Here is a 25,385-nt window from a genome sequence, read left to right as displayed (position 1 = left end):
TCCCTCGTTCATTGCGTTTCCTCGGTGGTGCCGTCCCTTGGTGAAGGCTGCCCGATTCTCACGAATCGACGCTCGGCTGACCGCTGGCGGCGCTTGCGCAATGGACAAAAAGTGCTAGTTAGGTAACTTGCCTCGCATTGTGTCGAGAGAGAGAGAGAGAGAGAGAGAGAGAGAGAGAGAGAGAGAGAGAGAGAGAGAGAGAGAGAGAGAGAGAGAGAGAGAGAGAGAGAGAGATCACTAAATTGGACGCTGTTAACTATGAGTGGTGTATGTTTTTCACCATTTTCAAATTATTTCATGTTCAGGTGTAGAATTTTTTACTATAAAACAATATAGATACATGACTAGAGATCTGTTCAAAATTATTGCATACGTGAATGTTCACTTCAAATGAACCCTTTAAAAGTATCAAGCCGCAAACACAAATTTTCAAGAAATGAGAGAATCAATAGTTAATGTTTGACTCGTGTGTACGTCCTGGGAGTCACTGCGATGTAATGAAGTGCTGGATACTGATAATAAGGATACCCATAATGCCTCTAGTCACCCCTCAACAATACAGGACACTTGGCGGAATAAGCTTCTGGCAAAATCTCTATTTTGGCCGTGGTGGCGCCTGTTGACGCGGGATTTTCCAATGCTCATTAAAAGATCTTCATATAGAGTAAAAGAGATAAAGCAACCACCAAGTTCGTCAGCCGTGTCATCCAGAACAATATCATAAAAAAACAGTTTGAATATATATTAAACAATTAAAAATGAAAAATATATACAGTTAAAAATAGTTCAGTACAGTCAGTGTGTGTCTGTTTGATTCCTTGATGTTAATCCGTTATCATTTTGAATTGCATTTCATCAAATAAAATATATTTGCAATGTGTAGCAAGATTATTAAAACCTGGATATCGGCTTTTTTTTTTTTTTTTTGCGTCCCTGTGTTATTTTCATAGTATGACGGTGCTTCTTCGTAAATAAATTTTGTTATTGCGCTATGGAAAGCTTATATACGTACCAGTTAGCAACTTACCCAACTTACGATTTTCTTTTCGGTATACTGGACGACTTATAGTGTAATACCCTTTGTGTGTGTGTGTGTGTGTGTGTGTGTGTGTGTGTGTGTGAGAGAGAGAGAGAGAGAGAGAGAGAGAGAGAGAGAGAGAGATTTACATTGATATTTACACACACACACACACACACACACACACACACACACACACACAAGACAGACACACATTCATACACACGAGACAGACACGAGATACAGACACAGACAGACTTACGAGACACATAGACACGAGACATGGACTCATGAGACAAACACACGAAACAGACACAGACGCAGACAAAGACACATGATACACAGATACACGAGGAGGCAAACACAGACACGAGACAGACAGACAGACAAACGAAACGGAGAAATGAAACACAAACACAAGAAACACGAACACATGAGACATAGACACACAAGGCACACGTGACGCACAAAAACACATATAAACACGACATGAGACAAACAGACGGACAGACTCAAGAGACAAACACACAAAACACAGACAGGCACACAAACATAGACAATCACAGAACTGGATACCTTTACCTTGAGAGAAATTACTAGCACAGTAAAAAAGTTCGCGCGAGTGTGTGTTTGTGTGTGTAATTCACCTCTTGGTCTGAGACCACTCACACACAACTCTCCGCGACAACGAGGTCACAACTCCTCGCCTTATACGTCGCGTACCTACTCACTGCTAATTGAACAGGGGCTACACGTGAAAGAAGATAAACCCAACTTATCTTCACCCGGCCGGGGAATCGAACCCCGGTCCTTCTGGTTGTGAGGCAGACGCTCTATCCACTGAACTACCGCTCTATCCACTGAACTACCGCTCTATCCACTGAGCTACCGGTGTGTGTGTGTGTGTGTGTGTGTGTGTGTGTGTCCCCAGCCGTCCTTGTCTGGTTTCCGACTCTTACGACAAGCAAAAGACAAAAAAAAAAATGGAAAAAAGAAGTTGAAGATCGAGAAAAAAGCCAACCAGTTTTTCCCCACTCTAAAGTGGAAATATCATATTGACAAAAAAACATTGTATATGGCCCGGACAGATGGTCATCGCCGTACTTGCAAAAATCAAAGGTTGCGCAACGCCAACTTAGGTTCAAATATAAACGTATTGTTTCATCATCCTAAAAAGTCGTGCTCATCAGGAAGGTTCATCAACTTATGGGTCGTTTGAGCACTGAAGCCAATCACACACATCGACTCAAATACACCGCTCTGGTAGCTCAGTGGCCCTGTCATACTCTGGCCAGGCCGGCTGAGGTTAGAGACGCGTTTCTGCCGTAAGACTTTTTCCCACTGTCAAGGAGCGGTTCTGTCTCCCCTTGCGCAAGGAGGACGGGGATGTGAAGGTCCCAGGGCCAGTAGTACACAGAGCTCGGCCAATGAGCTTGCTTTCACCAGGAGGATACTTGGTGGCGATTACGAGTCCAGTACGTGACCTGGGAGTGGTGAATCCTCACACACACACACACACACACACACACACACACACACACCGCTCCGTAGCTTAGTCGGTTTAATTAAGCTCTGCGCTGCCAGGCTTCGCGGCCTGACAGGCGGAGGTTCGAGCCCCGTTCAGGCCGGGATTTTTCCGATGACCAGGAGTGGGTAATGTTCCCCCTTGAGCAAGGGAGATGGGGTGTGCTGAAGCTCCCGTCTACGAGTATCGTCATGCCTCAGAGATCAACATCGTTGGGTTCATCATTTTCTTTATTCACCGTTAGCATATTAACAGGAAATGCGGTGTTTCTTTGTTATTTGTTTGGTGCCCATAGCGCTATTAGAGTCTTCTGTGGGGAATGGTGGACGGCCCCATCCCGTTAGTCGCGAGAGCGAATTCTATTCTAAGTGGCTGCCGTGGTAATATTTGACTTGCTTGGTCCATGCTGCCCTCCGATGCTCCTCCTCTTGACCAAAGTCGCTGAAGTTAGGATTGATTATATAATTATTGATGTGGACAACATTTGGGTAATCTCCCGCCATCGGCAAAAGGTACAGGTAAAGTTAAGAGTATTCCCAATAGCTGCGCGTGGCGACGGTGCTCAGCTCCGTCCCATTGACCCTTTGAGCCTTAGGTAGGAGAGAACCCTTTAACTATAATATAGGCTCAGGCTCAGTGTAACATTCGCGTTTACCTTAGTTTACCTTCCCCAGGTTTTTCCAGGTACATATTTATCAACCATCCCGAAAGAAAGGATGAACAGCTGGGTGAGCCGTACGTCTACTGCCAAGGCCGGGATTCGAATCCAAGGAGGCGGCGCCACGCTGCGATGGTTGAAAATTGTCCGTTGCTTGCGGTGGGACTTGAATTCGGCCACCTTCAGAAAGACAACCTATGAATCTAATTGTCATGAGATAGAAGCAATTCGTTTGTGTTTCAAACATGACATGCATTTTTTGTAGCTTATATAGGAACCCTGATAGCGATGACTCCATAAAAGTTTTTTTTTTTTAATACACGTCACTGGTCCAGCAGGAGAACCCAAAAGCTGCCTCTCGAGTGGAAAAAGGCCAATATTACCCCGATCTTTAAAAAAGGAGATAAAAAACAAGCCAGTAATTATCGTCCCATCAGCCTTACGTCTGTTCTAATTAAACTATTCGGAAAAATAATCAGGGATAAAATGATCACTTTCCTTGAAACAAATGATTTGATAATTGATAGTCAGCATGGATTTCGTAGTAATCGGTCTTGCCTTACCAACTTATTAACCTTTTTCAACGATGTTTATACATGTTGGGACGCCCGAAGCCCATATGACGTAATTTACTTAGAAACTCAGAAAGCGTTTGATAAAGTTCCTCACGTTAGGCTTATTTCAAAACTGCGTTCCCACGGTATTAACGACCATCTATGTGCGTGGATTCATGACTGGCTCACCAACAGAGAACAACGTGTAGTTCTTAATGGTGAAGCATCAGATTGGCAATCCGTCACCAGTGGCGTGCCCCAAGGTTCGGTCCAGGGGCCAACACTATTTATAATTTACGTGAACGACTTAGAAACTGATATCCTATCAAAAGTAGCCAAATTCGCCGACGACACCAAATTAGAAGATACGGTAATGAACAGTCAAATTTGCGAGAATATTCAATCAGACTTAATAAAACTTGCCGACTGGAGCGAAAAATGGCAAATGAGTTTTAACATAGATAAATGTAAAGTAATGCACATAGGTGAAAAAAATCCTAACTTTAAATATCAGATTCAAGGACATGAGCTCAGCGAAGTAAAACAAGAAAAAGATCTTGGTGTCATTATCAGTAACACTCTTAAAATGAGTGATCAATGTTCTGCAGCGAGTAAAAAAGCCAATATGATGTTAGAATTAATCTAAAGAAACTTTGATTTTAAATCACCCGAACTTATGAAGAGATTATATTTAGCATTTGTAAGACCACACCTAGAATACGCCGTTCAGTTCTGGTCACCGAACTTTATCAAAGATCAAGTTTTGCTAGAAAAGATACAGCGACGAGCAACCAAACAAATTCCAGCGCTCCGAAACTTGCCATATGACGAGCGTTTAAAGCGTTTAGATATGTTTTCCATAAAAAAGCGAAGGATAAGAGGGGACTTAATTGAAGTGTTCAAAATCCTTAATGGATTCGACAACATTAACCCAGATAGTCTATTTCAGAGAGACACCAACACAATAACACGCAGCAACGGTATGAAGTTAAAGGGAAACCGATGTAACACATTGGTGCGCAGAAGTTTTTTTCAATAATACAGTCGTCGATCACTGGAATAGACTCCCACCGTCAGTAGTTAGCGCACAGAGTATCAATAGCTTCAAGTCTTCATTGGATAATTACTTCAGGGATATAAGATTATACTGACCCTTCTTCGCAAGTTTTCAGACAGATTGCAGCAAGACCTCAACCTAAATCCATATTATTCTCCCCCACAACCTAGATTGCAAGTAGCGTAAGTTAACAATAGAGTAAAGCAACAGTTAATGTCCGCATGACAGATGGAGTGAGGTGTGGGTGCAGTAAGGTGACAGGTTACTGGTGCGTGCCTAGTACCGCCGGTAAAACGAGGATCAAGCCTCCACCTGTGCCCCTGAAATTACACCTCATCCATCGTGAGTATTAGGGGGGATTCTGGGGCTGACCTTTGTAGGACACTCGGCCTCTTCAAGTCTCCGTGTTTCTATGTTCTTATGTTCTTATGTAATGAAGTCATTTTCCCCCCACAGCTTAGGTTACCAGTAGTGTAAGCTAAGGGTAGCAATTTCCTCTTATTACTCTCTTTACTGTAAAATTTCCATGTCCCTTTCTTCCTTAAAGGTACATGGTGTTCTCTTCTAACTATTTCCTGCCGGCACGTTGCCGGAGGGAGAGGTGGGTGGGGAGGAGCCTTCATCTATTCTGTCCTGTTCTACCACACGTAGATTACTAGTAGTAGCGGTAGTAAACAGACACCCTCGCCATAGACCGATAGGTCTTCTGGTGTCTGTTCTTCCTAGGTATTCCTATGTGAACGTTGTGGAGATTTCTATGTTCATCATCAGGAGTCGCTTGGTTCCTTATCTCGTATCTCAGACTATGTGTCGTGGTCACGATACTCTAACTTATCAAGCATTTCCGGTTTTGGACCCTTCTTTTCTTGTATATTTTATTTGCATCAACTTGTATTAAAACACCACTTTTATCACTCATTAATTACTCCATAAATGATCTCACAGTCTCGTATCCCTGGTAGCGTGATCCGGCTTAAGTTGTTATTGAAGACTAGGGTTCGGGGACAGACAAGGGGAAAATATAATATACATTTATTTAAGATTAAATGAAAATAATTGCCTTACGCAATATTCTATGCTCAGACGATCATTACACTCTGGCATATTCAGGAATGGATACCACATATGACAAACGACATGCCTTAAACATAATACTATAACATGTGCTCGATTGTTGCCAATAATAATAACACTCATCATTCCACAAGTAGTGGTTTGTATCTCTCTGCTTACATCACAATAATTAAGTACTCTCCTCACAAATCCTAATAACACATCCTATAGTATAATCTACTGCAATTCACGGAAACACCAAATAATACCACACGCAGTGGTTTCCATCTCTCCTTAACATCGCAAACAAATAATCACTATCCTGTACCACTCACAATCCTACTACACATCTCCTACAATATAATCTCCAGGACAAAACAGTCGGTTTCCCTTAGATTCTCGAATTTCTACTCAAGATTAAGATCACAACAGCCATTCTCAGCTGGTCTGCCTGAGGCGAGAACCAAGCTTGGTCTGCTCTTACTACTGATTTCTAGGTCACATTTTTTTCTTTGCTTGAGGCGGAACTACATTCTTGACACGCCTTAATTTTCTACATAACCAGTAGCCAATACTTCCTGTCAACAACCATTGGCTCGCTCATTATGTTGTATTGTTTACTTCTCCTGCTATTCGTGATTCACTCTTAAGACACTCCCACAGTGACTTCTCTGTTCAGTTATTCGCTTATAACATGTCGTCACGACTGACGTCACATGTTCAGAGTCTTTTTGAATGGTTGTCCACACTTTCTGACCACGCCAACTGGGTATCAGTTTTCTGTATCTGGGTCTGGGTATCTGTTTTCCTTTATCCTCGTCGTTTCTTCTCTTTGTTATTGTTTGTCCTATGAGATGTTTACACTGTAGTATATATGTCACCCTTCTTGTTAGTGTTTGTCCTGTCAGATGTTTACACTGTACTGATATGGTCATTCCTCTATTTGCTCGTTTTCTGGGTCCCGACACCGGTTGTATTCAGCTTATCGTCAGATCGACTCGGATATATCTACCTTAATCGACACCTCTGTTTTGGCCCCCATTGGCTCTTTCAGATCATGGCTCAGTATGTTTCATGATTAATTTAAGAAAATCGCTTCCTGATGTAGCATTTCAAAAGCTGTTCCTTAAATTAAAAATCAATTGGAAATTCATTGGGAATGACAAAACTTACATCTGCTAGACGTCTATTCCCTCCAGCTCTAATACTGTCACTTCCCAAATGATTTTATAACTTCGATAATCAAGCACAGACTTCCCTCTAAGAAGGCCTCACTCCAGCTCAAAGATAAAACTTAGTTTTGAAAGAAGTGTGGGGCAGCTTGTAACTGTAAGCATAAAGTATATCATCGGTGAACGCATCAACGTACGAGTGGGTCAAGCTCGCAGAGCAAACTAATAGCGCCGCTGAAAATTAATATCATGTCTCAACCAAGGAAATACTATCTAATGCGTCAAATCCTCAAAGATAGTGGGTGAAGCTCGTCAACGATATTTGCTACAACATCACCCCTCCCCCAGCTACTAGCCACTGATGGGCAACTTGTGACTGATCATAGAGAAAAAGCTGAACTGCTCATGATTTTTTATTCATTTTGATCACAGCTCATGTCGTGATAGCTTGCGGTTGGACTCGAGATTCCGAGGACACCAGACTGCTTTCTGTAAGGTGGCATTCACATCCAAAGAAGTAAGATAAAGGTAAAATTAGGGGTATATGCTATTGCTGCGCGAGGCCGCGATGCGCATCTCCGTTGCCAGAGGTGGGTGCGGTACTGAAAAATCAGTAGTGCGGTTGCGATAGTGCTGGTAATTTTTCCGGAGTAGTGCGGTTGCGGTAGTGCGGTCCCATTTTTTTCTTTCCCAGTGCGGTACGCGGTGTGCGGTACTGCAGTAGCGATAGTCAAAATAAAAAATACTTCGGTGCCAAGCCTGGCTATCCAAACAAAGGAAACATACTTAAAATAGTACAATGAAAAATCGACCGGCACCACGGACGGGTCCGGGGTTGAAATGGCCGGCATCGCGCGGGTTAGGCCCCTTTCACACTTGCGGGCCTCCCCGCGTATCCTTTCAGACGGCGCGGGTGAAAACTGCCCGCCACCCGCACGAAGGTGGAAGTAGGCAGGAGAAAGATAGGAAAATGTAATGAAAGCCAGGGAAAGCAAGGTCATCCATTGGAGGAGAGACAAAATTAGAGCTAGAGGAGGAAGGGAGATAAAGGGATAAAATTAATAAAATGAAAGACCAAAAATTAAGATAGATGGCAGAGTAAAAAGAGAATATGGGAAAAGGGAGAGAAGGGAAGGGAAGATGAGGAAGTAAACACGAGGGAGAAGAGCATCCAAATTCCTCCAGTATATAAAGTTAATCATAAAAAGTGAAACAGGAAAATGAACGCACAACAAATCACATTGAAATCAACTACGATACTGGATGTGTTTTCTTCGGAGAGATGCGCAGGCCGCGGGCATCACCCGCGCCGTGTGAAAGCACGCATTGAACAACGTACCCTTTGGTTGCTATGCGCGGACGCGGGCCCGTAGATGACCCAAGGGGGGCCCGCGTTGAATTTCGCCTTCGCGCGGGCGATTGCCCGCGCGAAGGCGACGTCCGCGACGTGTGAAAGGTTCCATAGAAAACATCAGTCATAAGTTTACGCGGGTCCGATCATATGCGCGGACGCGGGGCTCGCCCGCACCGTGTGGGGCGTTAAAGAAGACTCGCAGTGCAGTAGTTTAGTCTGTCTATTTAGTTTTTGATTTTGACCAATAACTGAAAAATCAGAATGAGTGAATCACTGATTCTGATGACTGATACCGATTGATTGATTGAGTCCGATTTACTATAAAAAAATAAAAATAAACTTCTGTGAGCATTCCGCGCTGCAAATGTCGTCTTCGGTAGTTTTCCAAGTACCGCAAAAAGAACTGCAGGATTTTTTTGTGCGGTCCGCGGTAGTGCGGTATTTTCAGAAATTTTGCGGTAGTGTGATAGTGTGGTACTTTTTTGTGATGCGGTACTACCGCACTACCGCACTAAGTACCGCACTTGCCCACCTCTGTTCGTTGCATTGGCCCTTGAGCCTGTGATGGGAAGAGCCAATTACCCCGGGACACAGGGCCAGTGTGACATCCGGGTCACCATAGTTTACCTTCCTCAGGTTTCCCCAGATACCCATTTATCGACCAGCCCAAAAGGGAGGATGAACAGCTAGGTGAGCTGTACGCCGACTGCCCGGGCCGGGGATTCGAATCCGGGCCCGCGAATTCGTATTACTTTTGAAAGATCTCTATGGCGGCGTTTATTCTCTGGGTGTGTTCTTATTACTTTTAAAATAAGTTTCCATTGTCTTGTCCCCAAAACCGAGTGCAATTATTTTACTCTTAATACTCGGAGCAGGCTTCTTTCCTCCTTACTGGAAGATGACTAATTTTACGCATATATTTAAAGGACCACAATTTTCTTAAACATTTTTGAAGAATTTGTGTCCACATGTTTTGTTTTATAGATTTAAGGAAAGTTCTGGTTAATTTCTTTCTTGCCAATTTGCATACAGGAAAAACAGGAGCACTAATGGTTCATTTTTTTATCATAAGTCATAAGCTTCAGATTGCAGTGGACGAAAGCTCTGGCTTCCAGATTAATGCCGCTACACTTTGCTGCGGCATTCAATCGTGTCAACCATGATGACCTTTTGCTAAATTCCCGCAGCACAGGAGTGGATTGTCCTATTCTCTCGATCATGAACCAGGTTCTGAAGGGTAGCCTTGTGTATGTATGTATCTATATAGATACATGAATAGCAATAGATAGATAGATAGATAGACAGGTGGATAGATAGATATGATATAGCTATAAATAAATATAAATAAATACACACACACACACACACACACACACACACATATATATATAAATATATATATATATATATATATCTATATATATATATATATATATATATATATATATATATATATATATATATATATATATATATATTTACGTCGCGGCCTATTGTGTCGTTAAGCTTTTTCACTGGTGGGGGCCCAGCCCGTTGTTGTGCAGGCGAGTGTTTACAGTGGCGCCAACTTGTTTTGGCTTATACTGCCCCCCGGAGCTCATCTTTGAGCCTCTTTTTGGAGAGGTAATCTAGAGTCCGGGTTTATAGGTGGTCTTCAGGGCAGCATGTGGGTAGTCTTAGGCCACTCGGCGGTGACTGAAAAATCCCAGCTGTGTGGCGGCCAGGATTCGAACCCGCGTCTCTCCTGGATCTCCCGGACGCGACACCGGCTCGCTAACCACTCAGCCACCCCCTCCCCATATATATATATATATATATATATATATATATATTTATATATTTATATATATTTATATATTTATATATATATATATATATATATATATATATATATATAAATATATAAATATATAAATATATATAAATATATAAATATATAAATATATATAAATATACATATATATATATATATATATATATATATATATATATATATATATATATATATATATATATATATATATATATATGTATATATATATATATATATATATATATATATATATATATATATATATATATATATATATATATATATATATATATAAAAAAAATAGTGTCGCTCTATTTTCTCATATTTACGTTTTGTTGCGTGGTCCTCTTTTATCACAGATCTCAGTCACCATTTCTTTATCTTTTCTTTATTTCCTTTATCCTTGGTTTTCTGTCTTCGATGTGGCCGGTTACAGATTTTGTAACTGATAATATTTGTAATTGTGCGTTTCTACTTGTTGTACAGAAGGTACCAGAGCCTTCGCACTCCTGTTGACCATAATCTTTATATTTCTGCCCGGAATCGTGCCAAATCTATTCTCCGACTTACCAAACACTCCTTCATCATTAGAAAATGCCAAAACCTTGCATTTTTAATTCTTCCCGTGACTTCTGGCATCTAGCCAAAAATATCTCCTCCAATTTCACTTCTTCCTCTTTCCCTCCTCTCCTTAACCCTGACGGCAGCCTCGGCGTCTCATCTATCTCTAAGGCTGAACTCTTTGCTCGAACTTTCTGTAAGAACTCCACCCTGGACGATTCTGGGCATATTCCTCCTACTCATCCCCCCTCTTACTTCTTTATACCTGTTATTAAGATTCTTCATAATGATGTTTTCTATGCCCTCTCTGGCTTCAACTCCCAGAAGGCTTATGGACCTGATGGAGTGCCTCCTATTGTCCTTAAAAACTGTGCTTCCGTGCTGACACCCTGCCAGGTCAAACTCTTTCGCCTCTGCCTATCAACATCCACCTTTCCTTCCTGCTGGAAGTACGCCTTCGTACAGCCTGTGCCTAAGAAGGGTGACCGTTCCAATCCCTCAAACTACCGCCCTATAGCTTTACTTTCCTGTCTATCTAAAGTTTTTGAATCAATCCTTAACCGGAAGATTCAAAAGCACCTTTCCACTTCTAACCTTCTATCTGATCGCCAGTATGGGTTCCGCAAGGGGCGTTTTACTGGTGGTCTTCTTGCTCTCTTAACTGACTGTTGGTCATCCTCTCTTAGCCGTTTCGGTGAAACTTTCTCTGTTGCGCTAGACATATCGAAAGCCTTCGATAGAGTCTGGGCCCGAATTTACAATTAATCTTAAACCGCTAAGTTTGACTTTAGGGCGAGTTAAACTTTATTCTTCATCTTATCCCTCATAAGTTGATCTTAGCTGACGGGATATTTTAGGCGGGCCCAAACCCGTCTTAAGGAGCCTAAGTCGAACTTCAGTCGCCAAGATGGCCGAACGTCAACAAGCCCGTCAGCGCCTAGAGAAGACTTTTCAAAAGCGAAGAGACATTCTGAATACTTTGAGTGACGCAGAACTATTGAAACGCTACAGACTGGATCGTGCAGGAGTACTGTTCGTAACGGATTTGGTGAGAGGGGCCCTGCAAAGCCCTACTTCAAGGAGTTTTGCATTGACACCCGAAATGAAAGTAATTATTACACTGCGTTACTTAGCAACGGGGAAAATGCAGATGTGTAACAGTGATGATCTTGGTCAATCACAATCGTCAGTAAGAAAAGCGATCACCGATACCCTCAAGGCACTTACACAACCAGCCATACTTGTCCAATTCATTCGATTTCCTCGCACCGTCCCTTAAATCCGAGAAAAACAACAAGAATTTGTGCAAGTTGCAAACTTCCCTGGCATTGTTGGTGTAATAGATTGCACGCATGTCAGGATACCCCCAGGGAATATGAAGCAGACTATGTCAACAGGAAGAATTTCCATAGCATAAACACACAATTAGTGTTTGATGCCAAATATAATATTCTTAATGTTGTAGCTAATTGGCCTGGGTCCACTCATGATGCTCGTATTTGGCGTGAGAGTGGCCTCAAACGCATGTTTGAGGATCATCGTTCATGTCATCTATTAGGGACAGTGGCTACCCTTGCAGACGGTATCTGTTGACTCCCTTCCCTCTACTATGAATTCACTCCACTTTTCCTCTTGGGAGAAGTGGAAGCGGCAATATTTTCCATGATTACTTCGTCAGAGGGAGGGTGATGCAAGAATGAGGAAGACGAACAGGAACGCGTGTCCGTGTTTACATTCAAGAGAAAAAAAAAAGAATATCACCTTGCGCGGATGATAAACGTAACCTTTATTTTATAAATACTACCTTATTATGCCCATATTTCTGAAGTATATCATCATGTAACATTGATAAAGTAGTATTACTACATATTCAATCACTGAAGTGTCGCAATTCTGCAATTTAAAAAAAATACATCTTTTGCCAGGACAAATTTTCATACTGGATCAGCTGCTGAGTGAAGTTGAACTTATTTTTTCATTTAAGCTCAGCTATAAGTTAAACTTGAGATTCAGTGGAACTTTTAAGTTAAAGATTAAGATTAATTGTAAATTCGGGCCCTGGCACAAATCTTTGCTCTCTAAACTGCCCTCTTTCGGATTCTATACCTCTCTCTGTTCCTTTATCTCATGTTTCCTTTCCGGCCGTTCAATCTCTGCGGTGGTAGACGGTCACTGTCCTTCCCCTAAACCTATCAGAAGTGGTGTTCCACAGGGCTCTGTCCTATCACCCACTCTCTTCCTGTTATTCATCAATGATCTTCTTTCCATAACAAACTGTCCTGTCCACTCATACGCCCACGACTCCACTCTGCATTAGTCAACTTCTTTCAATAGAAGACCATCCCAACAGGTTGTACATGACTCCTGACTGGAGGCTGCAGAACGCTTAACCTCAGACCTTGCTATCATTTCCGATTGGGGTAGAAGGAACCTGTGTCCTTCAGTGCCTCAAAAACTCAATATCTCCACCTATCAACTCGACATGATATTCCAAACACCTATCCCCTATTCTTCGACAACACTCAGCTGTCACCTTCTTCATTACTAAATATCCTCGGCCTATCGTTAACTCAAAATCTTAACTGGAAACTTCACATCCTCTCTCTCACTAAATCAGCTTCCTCGAGGTTGGGCGTTCTGTATCGTCTCCGCCAGTTTTTCTCCCCCGCACAGTTGCTATCCATATACAGGAGCCTTGTCCGCCCCCGTATGGAGTATGCATCTCATGTGTGGGGGGGCTTCACTCACACATTTCTTTTGGACAGAGTGGAGTCTAAGGCTCTTCGTCTCATCAGCTCTCTTCCTCTTACTGATAGTCTTCTACCTCTTAAATTCCGTCGCGAGTTGCCTCTCTTTCTATCTTCAATCGATATTTTCACGCTGACTGCTCTTCTGAACTTGCTAACTGCATGCCACCCCCCCTACTGCGGCCTCGCCTCACACGACTTTCTGATCAAGCTCATCCCTATACTGTCCAAACCCCTTATGCAAGAGTTAGCCAGCATCTTCACTCTTTCATCCCTCACGCTCATAAACTCTGGAACGATCTTCCTTCATCTGTATTTCCTCCTGCCTTTGACTTGACCTCTTTCAAGAGGAGGGTATCAGGACACCTCTCCTCCCGAAATTGATTTATCTTTTTGGCCACTCCTATGTACTCTATTTAGGAGCAGTGAGTAGCGGGTTTTTTTTTCATTATTGCTTTCTTTTTTTTACGCCCCTGAACTGTCTCCTCTGCTGTAAAAAAAATTTAAAATAAATAAAAACCTGTTTGATGATAATTATAATGATAACACTAATAATAATGATAATAATAATAATAATAATAATAATAATAATAATAATAATAATAATAATAATAATAATAATAATAATAATAATAATAATAATAATAATAATAGTAATAATAATAATAATAATAATAATAATAATAATAATAATAATAATAATAATAATAATAATAATAATAATAATAATAATAATAATAATAATAATTATATTACTCTGTCCTCGCCTCACCTTTACCTATCCTACGAGGTTGCATATACACCTCCATATTTCATATTGATGTTTTTCACACACACACACACACACACACACACACACACACACACACACACACACACACACACACCGTAGTTTAGTGGTTGGCGAGCTTGCCTAACAATCGAGAGGTCCAGGGTTCGATACCCAGGCGATGTAAAGATGGATGGGACAGGCTGCATATTATGGTAGTAAGAATGTCCATCCAGCAGTAAATGGGTACTGAACGTCAGTCAGAGGTTGTGTTGCGCCTCCCGATAATGTGGGTGTGACGTGGTTTCAGCAGCAGGACCCACTGATCCGTCACCGGACCTTTAAGTTCATTTGAGGAGAGGTACTTACTATGTCATTCACCATAGTGAATGACACTGCAGTGTGCAATCGGTCATCCAAGCCAGCTAGCCCCCCACCCATCCACCCCACACACACACACATACCGTGCCAGCCAGTCAGTCAGGCGTAGACAGAATGTCACCCTATACAACTTAGCGCACGAATGAAGACTGACAGCTGCTCTTATCGTTCACTCCTACTACTCATGTGTCATACAGTCCATGTGATACGCCGCGCACGTGTCTCAAGAAAAGAAAAGAGAGGAATGATACGGAGGGAGCAGGAGAACTCGGTGATATTAATGATGGAAGTACTGAGGGAATAAGGTTTCTTTGCAACATTTCTTTTTCAAATCTACACATTTGTTTATGTAAACAAGAGAAAAGACGGTGAAAAATCATCTCCATGTTGGCTTTCTACTACCTTGGGAGGTGTGGGTCAGTTAGGTGAATAGATAGGCAGATAAAAAGAAGCAACGTGGGTTTGGTAAGTGTAGACTGGTGACAAGAAACGATAGACCGACAGGCTTAACAGCGAGTTTGTAGGGCAGTGAGGCTTTGCGGACACGGAGAGGCAAAGAAGTGAGGATGAGGACGCGAGGATGAGGACGCTTAAGAGGTGAGGTTAGACAAGGGATTAAGAGCAATTGGGAGGAGGTTCTCTATATATGACAGCAATGTCTGTGTCGTTTCATTGTGGTGAGAAGCCGTGGTCTCTTCATCAAATCCGGCTACACATGATCCCAAACCAATTTAAGGAGTGCGTAACTTAACACAAAATTCGTTATACAATATAACGAGTGACTACCATAAGAATATAATTGACAGACAGGAACACAAACACACACACAGAGAGAGAGAGAGAGAGAGCATGGTCTACAGATCATTACTACCTTCACGATTAATCCACCTTTCACACATAGGAAAGTAGTGTCAGATTCTCAACACTTGAAAGCACCAGTGAAGAAGTGATCAATGTGTATATAGCCCCACCAAAGTCTGTTCATTTACAAAATATAAGAAATCCGCTTTGGTGCTGTCTTGTCTTTCTATTCATCGGTTTATCTATCTATCAGCGAGGCTCTCAGGGATACAAGAGCGAAGTTAATCTCATCCGTGTGTCTGGAATCTTAGTTGCTGACTTGACTCTTGTGTACCTCAGAGCTTCACTGAGAGTTAATCAGACGGATAGAAAGATAGAGAGATAGCACTAAGGTGGGCTCATTATATTTTGTCAATAAATATTTTGTCGGGGCTTTGTCGAGGCCACTTTACTTTTCCCCTCGACTGATCACAAATATAGGAATGAAACGATATTCCACAGGACTTTCTACTCCTGTACGTGTAGCTATTTTGTTGTTGTTTTTGTATAGGGTCTGCCTTTTGAGAGTCTAACAAGATCCATCTACTTCCTTCTTTGTGTTTTCTAGCATTGAATTTCCATGTTTCTGTTTGTTATTCATTTTCCTGCTACTGCTAAAACTACTTTGGGGTTAAAATGTAAAGCACCTTCTTCTTTTGTATGTGGGGTTTTTTTATGGCACTCTTAATAGGGAAGTCTACATTTTGGTTTCATGAGTCTGTAATAGATTTGCTCACGATTTAGGTGGCTTTGAGGCCTCGTGTTTAAAATCCCGAAAAAGGGGAAAATTATCTAATTTGCTACAACTTAGCCGTCGAAAAAGGCAAGACTTAATTAACCAGCATCCTCCATCTTACATCTCTGCCAATGATATATTCTGCGACAATGTTATTTTTATACTACGTTTCCTTCCTCCTACGACTTTAATTATTTCTACAGAGAAATCTCAGAACTTTTTTTTAATTGAATCATTAACTTGAACTGAATCATTAACCTCTTGTTGATTCCCTTTTATCATTTTCTCAAGAGCAGTAGTTCAGAGCGTATGTTATTGATCGGCCCTTGGTCTGTCTCCTTTGCCATAAAGAAAAAATCGTGTTCCTCACTGGGAATTATTATAGGAATTATTATATTATATTATATTATTATTATATTATATTATATATTATTAGAGAATTATTATTGGCTTGTGGCCTCATGAGAGATTATACGAAAAGCTCCTTGGGTTAGTCGAGTCGATAGTTTCATCCTTGATCGCATTCTCGGCCCAATAACTGATAGATGTCCAATAACCTCTGCCCTGACGCTGGAACGCATGTAACTAGGGCGACCCATATTACTAAATGGCGGAGCCTCGGAACTCCGTCCCTTGGCGTTGGCTGCCCAAAGCCATGTAGATATAAGTCTGCCACCCAGCATGGATCTTGAGTTCACATGACGTCATCGCACAAAAGATTTCCAAAAACTATTATATGCTCGTTAGGAACACCTTTGAAAACAAAAAATTACTTCGTTAGAAAAGCCTTTAAAAGATGACATACTGTTCGAGAAAATGATCACTAAGCATATACTAGGCTAGTTAATGACAAAAATCAATATTTGTCGTTGTCTCTATCAGTCAAAAATGTAAAGATAGCTACATGTTAGCCTGCTATCGTTTCTATGAAAACATAACAGCCTTTCCTAGTCAAGTTTGCATGTAGTACAGAGAAGAGATTATCATCTTTGTTGTCCAACGTTGAACACTTTCGTTATTATTATCATTTATTGTTTATTTATTATTTATTTATTGTTATTTATTATCTGGCGCCACAATAAAAATTGCCTGCGCCATGACGGGCTTGGGCCGACCACCAGGCCCCTGAAGAAAGTATACCGGCGCTACAGGTCGAGATGTAAAAAAAATAAAAAAAATAAAAAAAAAATATATATATATATATATATATATATATATATATATATATATATATATATATATATATATATATATATATATATATATATATATATATATATATATATATATATTTATATATATATAGATATATATATATATATATATATATATATTATTAGAGGAAATGGTGCAAATATGGGCCATCATTTTTTTCTTCAAATATCTTTGAGTTTTAACGGCGGTTAAAGAAACTAATATCCGCAATACAAAATATGTTTTTTACTATACGCTAAGCATGCGACGTCCTTTAATATCATTACAGTTTTCTGTTAAATATTTTTTTTATTCAATCACTCAAAATCACTGTTTGCTAAATGATGGTGTAAATATGGGCTACCTATATTAAATATATTTAATGGTGTATATAAACGGGTTAAAGGTGGAAAAACTGAATGCCACAGATTCCTATAAGTAATTACTTTTTCATACACAGCCGTAAGTAATCACATATGAAAGATAACTTACTCCTTTTCAGTATTGTAGTAAAATATTCCCGTATTATTATGTTATATGAATAAATGTTTGGAAAAAACAGCTATTAACGTAATGATTTACAACAGGGACTCACACATGCATCCATCTCAGCTCCTGCACATTCACTGTGTGCCCACAGTGAACACATCATACACTGAACCCACAGTTCACCGCTTTTATCATTAGAAAACTTCCTGTCACAGAAAAGGCAGGCAGCATCTTCATCTCCTGTCTTTTGTGTCCCAACAGGCATTTCTATCTTACTGTCTCACTGTCAACGTCCTGTAAAATACCTGCACCATGTCCACTGTCTGAATCTTCAGTATATACTTTCCTACCAATTTGATTGTTTCTCTGTATCAGAATCTTTTCTTTGGTCTGATCTTCCTTGAATAAAAAATCTAAACTCTTCTTCGGTTTTTCCACATTTGACTTCTTTAGAGATTCATTTAGTGATTTCTTGTAAGGGTTTCCTGTTATGGGACACGCCCCAGCTCTCTTCCGACCCCTGTTACTCGTCTTCTTTCTGATGGCTGGAGCCCATATTAGCACCTGGTAGGGTAGCCCATATTTGCACCAGGTTGGGTAGCCCATATTATCAGCATCAAGCCATATTTCAAATATGAGTAGTATCAACAGATGTTTAATATTTGCGAATAAAATATATGCTGACTTTAAAGTTCATTTCTTAAACTTATCACTTGACGTTAGAAAATAAAATAATAAGGTAGCTTATGCATGGAAAAAAATAAGAAAATACCCTTCCAGAATAAACTTAAACACTGTGATAAAAATTATCATAAGCGTCACTTATCTGTCCAGTGGGCTGATCGTCGCCCAACTAAATACAAAAGTTCGTTGCCTTGAAAGTAATGATTCATATGCCCCATCAAGATACAGGGGGTCACATAGCTAGAATCTCGTTTGCCCATATTTACACCCTAGCCTATATTTGCATCACTTCCTCTATTATTATTATTATTATTATTATTATTATTATTATTATTATTATTATTATTATTATTATTATTATTATTATTATTATTATTATTATTATTATTATTATTATTATTATTATTATTATTATTATTATTACTATTATTATTACTATTATTATTATTATTGAGATTCACGAAAGGGCATCAAAGGAAAAAAAAAGAAATAAACCAAGAGTCGCCTCGAGGAGCAGACGTGGATATGATGCGCATGACAAGGACACAGTCTAGCATCCACCAACTGGACTATTTTTTAACATTGCCCGATATTCACCAGTCACATGTATAGGCAGAGTTAGAGAGAAGTGGCTTGCTTGAAGATTGACAAATTGTATATGCTTATGAGGAAGGGGAAGATCATAAAAATTATATATGTTAACTAATTGAAATTACGAGTGACCTTACCTCAAACCCTTCTGCTTATTCTGTCAAACTGTTCTCTCCGTTGGGCTCCTCCGATCACAATCTTATTTCTGCATCCTGTCCTATCGCTCCTGTACACCCTCTGGACCCACCGAAGAGGCGATGCTTCTGGCATTTTGCTTCAGCTCGGTGGGACGACCTGAGGATGTACTTTTCCGATTTCCCGTGTAATGATTATTGCTTCCAGGATAGAGACCCCTCTGTGTGAGCTCAGCGCATCACAGAGGTGATTGTCTCTGGAATGGAGGCATACATTCCTCGTTCTTTCTCTACTCCTCACGCTAAAAAGCCTTGGTTTAATCACGCTTGTTCTCGTGCTGTCAAGGATAGAGAGGTAGCTCACAAAAGGTACCAGAGCCTTCAAACTAATGCTAATTATGAACTTTACATTTCTGCCCGAAATCGTGCCAAATCTATTCTCCGACTAACCAAAAATTCTTTCATTAATAGAAAATGTCAAAACCTTGCTTTCTCTAACTCTTCCCGTGACTTCTGGCATCTAGCACAAAACATCTCATCCAACTTCACTTATTCATATTTCCCTCAACTCCTCAATCCAGACGGCAACACTGCCGTCTCATCTATCTCTAAGGCTGAACTCTTCTCTCAAACTTTTTCTAAAAACTCCACTCTGGACGATTCTGGGCATATTCCTCCTACTCATCCCCCCTCTGACTCCTTTATGCCTGTTATAAAGATTCTTCAAAATGATGTTTTCTATGCCCTCTCTGGCCTCAATCCTCAGAAGGCTTATGGACCTGATGGAGTGCCTCCTATTGTCCTTAAAAACTGTGCCTCCGTGCTGTCACCCTGCCTGGTCAAACTCTTTCGCGTCTGCCTGTCAACATCTACCTTTCCTTCTTGCTGGAAGTATGCCTTCATACAGCCTGTGCCTAAGAAGGGTGACCGCTCCAATCCCTCAAACTACCGTCCTATAGCTTTACTTTCTTGTCTATCTAAAGCTTTTGAATCAATCCTTAACCGGAAGATTCAAAAGCACCTTTCCACTTCTGACCTTCTATCTGATCGCCAGTATGGGTTCCGCAAGGGGCGTTCTACTAGTGATCTCCTAGCCTCCTTAACTGACTCTTGGTCATCCTCTCTTAGCCGTTTCGGTGAAACTTTTGCTATTGCGCTGGACATATCAAAAGCTTTTGATATGCTTTCTAAACTACCCTCCTACGGTTTCTATCCTTCTCTCTGTACCTTTATCTCCAGTTTCCTTTCTGACCGTTCTATTTCTGCCGTGGTAGACGGTCACTGTTCTTCCCCTAACTCTATTAACAGTGGTGTCCCACAGGGTTCTGTCCTATCCCCCACTCTTTTTCTGTTGTTCATTGATGATCTTTCCAAAACGAACTGTTCTATCCATTCCTACGCCGATGATTCCACTCTGCATTACTCAACTTCTTTTAATAGAAGACCCACCCTTCAGGAACTTAACGACTCAAGGCTGGAGGCTGCAGAACGCTTAGCCTCTGACCTTACTATTATTTCCGATTGGGGCAAGAAGAACCTGGTGTCCTTCAACGCCTCAAAAACACAGTTTCTCCACCTATCCACTCGACACAATCTTCCAAACAACTATCCCCTATTCTTTGACAACACCCAGCTATCACCTTCCTCAACACTAAACATCCTCGGTCTATCCTTAACTCAAAATCTCAACTGGAAACTTCATATCTCATCTCTTACTAAATCAGCTTCCTCGAGGCTGGGCGTTCTGTACCGTCTCAGCCAGTTCTTCTCCCCTGCACAGTTGCTGTCCATATACAGGGGCCTTGTCCGCCCTCGTATGGAGTATGCATCTCATGTGTGGGGGGGCTCCACTCACACAGCTCTTCTGGACAGAGTGAAGGCTAAGGCTCTTCGTCTCATCAGCTCTCCTCCTCATACTGATAGTCTTCTACCTCTTAAACTCCGCCGCAATGTTGCCTCTCTTTCTATCTTCTATCGATATTTCCACGCTGACTGCTCTTCTGAACTTGCTAACTGCATGCCTCCCCCCCTCCCGCGGCCCCGCTGCACTCGACTTTCTACTCATGCTCATCCCTATACTGTCCAAACCCCTTATGCAAGAATTAACCAGCATCTTCACTCTTTCATCCCTCACGCTGGTAAACTCTGGAACAATCTTCCTTCATTTGTATTTCCTCCTGCCTACGACTTGAACTCTTTCAAGAGGAGGGTATCAGGACACCTCTCCTCCCGTATTTGATCTTCCTTTCGGCCACCTCTTTTGTTTCTTTTTTAGGAGCAGCGAGTAGCGGGCTTTTTTTTTATTATAGTTTTCTTTTTTTGTGTGCCCTTGAGCTGCCTCCTTTGTTGTAAAAAAAAGAATAATAATAACTACTTGGGTTTGTATCCGGCCCGCCATTCCTTCCCTCTGAAACGTGCCGCGTCTATAACCCACTGACGCATCGACTGCCGTGGACTTGAAGTGGTCTGGCATGACATGATAACCGGCTAACGTTACAGAGTACCCATGAGTGGTGGCGGGCGGGCGGGATGACAAGTTCGACACAGGAGATAAAGTGATTGTTCTGGCGACACCGAAGAGTGAATCGAGGGTACGTTCTGTCTAGAACCCCGCCCTCGAACCCTTCATTCGATAGGTAAAGTCCTAAAGTCCTGCATAGAGATGTGGACAGGGCCGGATTACCCATTAGGCAGACAAGGCACGGTGCCTTGGCCTACGAAAATATAGGCACATCACTTTTGTGTTTGTTATTTTGCATAATTAGTTGATAGGTATATTAATCAAGATAAATATTAGTAAAAATACACAGAATTAAGGTAAACGTAAATATAAACTAAGCAGAAAAACCTAGAAAATAAAAACAAAACAAAACAAATGGAAGTCGTTTGGAGAGTATTGAGATGCGTTTGTTTCCCTTCTCTTTACCTTGTGTATACCTACAAGCTGACGGTCGAAACTCGAGGGGGTAGACATAGTCACATACTTTTTGTCGCAGGTCAGTCTTTATGATTTTTCGCAATTTCTATGTAATCTATCATTTATGGAGTTATTATTGCAAGCTGTGCTGCCGTTAATATTAATCACCGATAGTTTTAAGCCTCAATCATCACCAACAAATGTCTCTCCCTCTCTATCTCTCTGTACTATGAGCTCTATGCTCTACCGTAGGGGAACGGCTGGCTGTCTCGAGAGAGACCCGCAGCAGACCAAGAGGTGAATTACACACACACACACACACACACACACACACACACACACACACACACACACACATATATATACGTATATATATATATATATATATATATATATATATATATATATATATATATATATATATATATATATATATATATATATATATGCACTTGGTATAGCGAGGTAAAATAGCTGATATTTGTTATGAGTTCATCAAACTGCTGGCTGAGCAGGTGAAATGTAAAATTATAAAGCAAGTAAAATCAGCGAAATACTTTGGATTGAGTGTTGACTCAACACCTGATTTAGCTCATCTAGACCAACTAACCCTGATTTTACGCCATACTTTATCCGATGGCTCTGTTGTTGAACGTTTCATTGGCTTCCTAATCATTGAAAATCATGGAGCGGAGCAACTGTTTAACACAGTTATGCAGATTTTGAAGGAAATGGATATTGATATCAGCAACTGCAGATCTCAGTCTTATGATAATAACAACAATATGGCTGGTATTTACACTGGTGTCCAAGCTCGAGTGTTGGAAGTGAATCCACTTGAAGATATTTTCCCGTGTTCAGCGTACAGTTTAAATCTAGTAGGATTAGCATCAGCTGAGTGTTGCAAGGAAGCAGTTTCTTTCTTCGGTGTACTCCAGGGAATTTACAACTTTTGTCTGCTTCTCCACAGCGATGGGCAAAGTTTGTGGAGAACATGAAGAAAAAGGTACATGTTGTGGAAAGTCTTTTAGAGACTAGATGGTCAGCCTGCGCGGATGCAACAAAAGCCTTGGCGCTGAACTACTCTGAAGTCTTAGAAACATTATCTGAAATTGCAGAAAGCTCTGCGACAAAGACAGAAGCAGCTAACCAAGCAAGTTCTCTCGTTCAGTCACTCAAACAACTGGAAACAGCATTAATGTACAAAATGTGGAATGATATTTTAACTAAAACTAACATCGTCAGCAAGGCACTTCAAGAACCTGGTATTGAAATATGTATTGTGGTGAAACTTCTAAACTCTCTGGTAAACCATCTTGAAAACATTCGTGATTCATTCGATGTTTTTGAACACCAGGCAAAAGAACTTGTTTCAAGTGACTACAAAGAGTCTTATGTAAGGAAGCGTGTTAGGAAGGCATTCTTTGACGAAGCCAGTGGTACAGATGCAGTATTGACCCCCAAAGAACGCTTTCGAACACAAACATTTATCGTCATTGTTGACAGATTCTTGCAGAAAATAAACAAAAGAAGAGAAGCAAAGTCTATCAGGAATTAGGAAATAGATTTGATTTCCTGACAGATTTCAGCATATCTGATAGCAATGCTTTTCATGAAAAGGCAGATGGTCTTGTGCAACACTACCATGGTGATTTGGAAGCTAATTTCACTGATGAGATCATCTTGCTGCACAACATGTTGACCACAGAAAGACATCAGGAAAAATCAGTGAATGACATGCTGCAGTACATTATTTCAAGGAACTTAGCTGGAGTGTTTCCCAATGTATGCATCGCATGTCGGATTTATTTGAGCATTCTGGCTACTTCTTGTGAAGGAGAACGTTCCGTCTCAACTCTGAAAAGAGTAAAGAATTACTCAAGGGCGACGATGGGCCAAGAAAAACTGACAAATCTTGCTCTTCTGTGCATTGAATCTCAAATGATGAAACACTTAAATATAGATCACATCATCAACTGCTTTGCAACAATGAAGTGCAAAAAAGCTAACAATTAATTTTCATAGTATTTGTAAATACTTTCTTTATAATTCATGTAAAATGTTCATGTATTACTCATCTCATATATGATAGACAGTCGTCAGTCCGTATATAATTTTCTTTCAATACATATCATATATTGGTTACAGTTTATTTTCCTAACTAAAGAATCTCCCAAACCATCAATATACTGTATTGATTTCCCCGAACTAAAAAAATACCAAAATTATATGTTGTGCCTTGGCCTTGGCCATATCCGGCCCTAGAGACAGACAGACAGACAGACAGACACAGTCTGATAAACTCTCGTCTTGCAGTACACCGGGTTGTGGTTTGACATCGAGACCGTCCCGAACGAGTACCAGCACACCAAGAAATGCGTCACTCAAAACTACACGTGGACTGGTAAGTTTTTTCTCTCTCTCTCTCTCTCTCTCTCTCTCTCTCTCTCTCTCTCTCTCTCTCTCTCTCTCTCTCTCTCTCTCTCTCTCTCTCTCTCTCTCTCTCTCTCTCTCTCTCTCTCTCTCTCTCTCTCTCTCTCTCTCTTAATTGTAACTACCCATTTAACTCATAATAGTCAATAAAGCACGAATGAATAGACAACCTCTATTGGTCACAAGGGTCTGTAGGAGACGACTAGTAATTGTATCGTGTGTCACCAGGGGAAAGGATGGACGTGGCGACGCGAGGCCTGTCGGTTGAAGACAAGAAGGTTCGCCAGACTGCCTTCATGCTGCGAGACAAAAACATCCCCAATCCTGCCTCCATGTTGGTGAATGCTGAAGGGGTCCCCGAGGCGCCTTATCAGGTAAAAATAATGTTTAAGTAAGGAGACCATGGTAATGATGATAAAGAAACATCGTCAGTTGCATAACCTTAATTTTTCCACTGTGGTCCTTTGAGGAATGAAAAAGGTAAGGTAAACGACATATGCTAAGCTATGCGTGACCCCGGTGCGCATCTCTGTCTATATATATATATATATATATATATATATATATATATATATATATATATATATATATATATATATATATATATATATATATATATATATATATATATATATATATATATATATATATATATATATATATATATATATATATATATATATATATATATGTGTGTGTGTGTGT

The 25,385-nt window shown here is 40.6% G+C and overlaps 1 protein-coding gene across 4 annotated transcripts in view; it reads left to right on the top strand.

The window, feature by feature from the left end:
* The window catches only part of LOC126999134 (crustacyanin-A2 subunit-like), a 46,447-nt gene extending 21,356 nt beyond the window's left edge, over positions 1–25,091 (top strand). For 2 of the 4 annotated variants that reach the window (XM_050861477.1, XM_050861474.1), the window contains exons 3-4: positions 24,564–24,651; positions 24,909–25,091. In XM_050861477.1, the coding sequence (XP_050717434.1) occupies positions 24,564–24,651; positions 24,909–25,075 (255 nt within the window). In that variant the 3' untranslated portion in view covers positions 25,076–25,091. The remainder of the gene's footprint in view (positions 1–24,563; positions 24,652–24,908) is intronic. The other 2 variants (XM_050861465.1, XM_050861470.1) reach the window with 1 other exon arrangement.
* The last annotated feature ends 294 nt before the right edge of the window (positions 25,092–25,385 follow it).

This window comes from Eriocheir sinensis, chromosome 2, assembly GCF_024679095.1.
Source record: "Eriocheir sinensis breed Jianghai 21 chromosome 2, ASM2467909v1, whole genome shotgun sequence".
Lineage (NCBI taxonomy): Eukaryota > Metazoa > Arthropoda > Malacostraca > Decapoda > Varunidae > Eriocheir > Eriocheir sinensis.
Note: the sequence above shows the minus strand (reverse complement) of the source record. Positions and strands in the feature narration are given on the sequence as shown.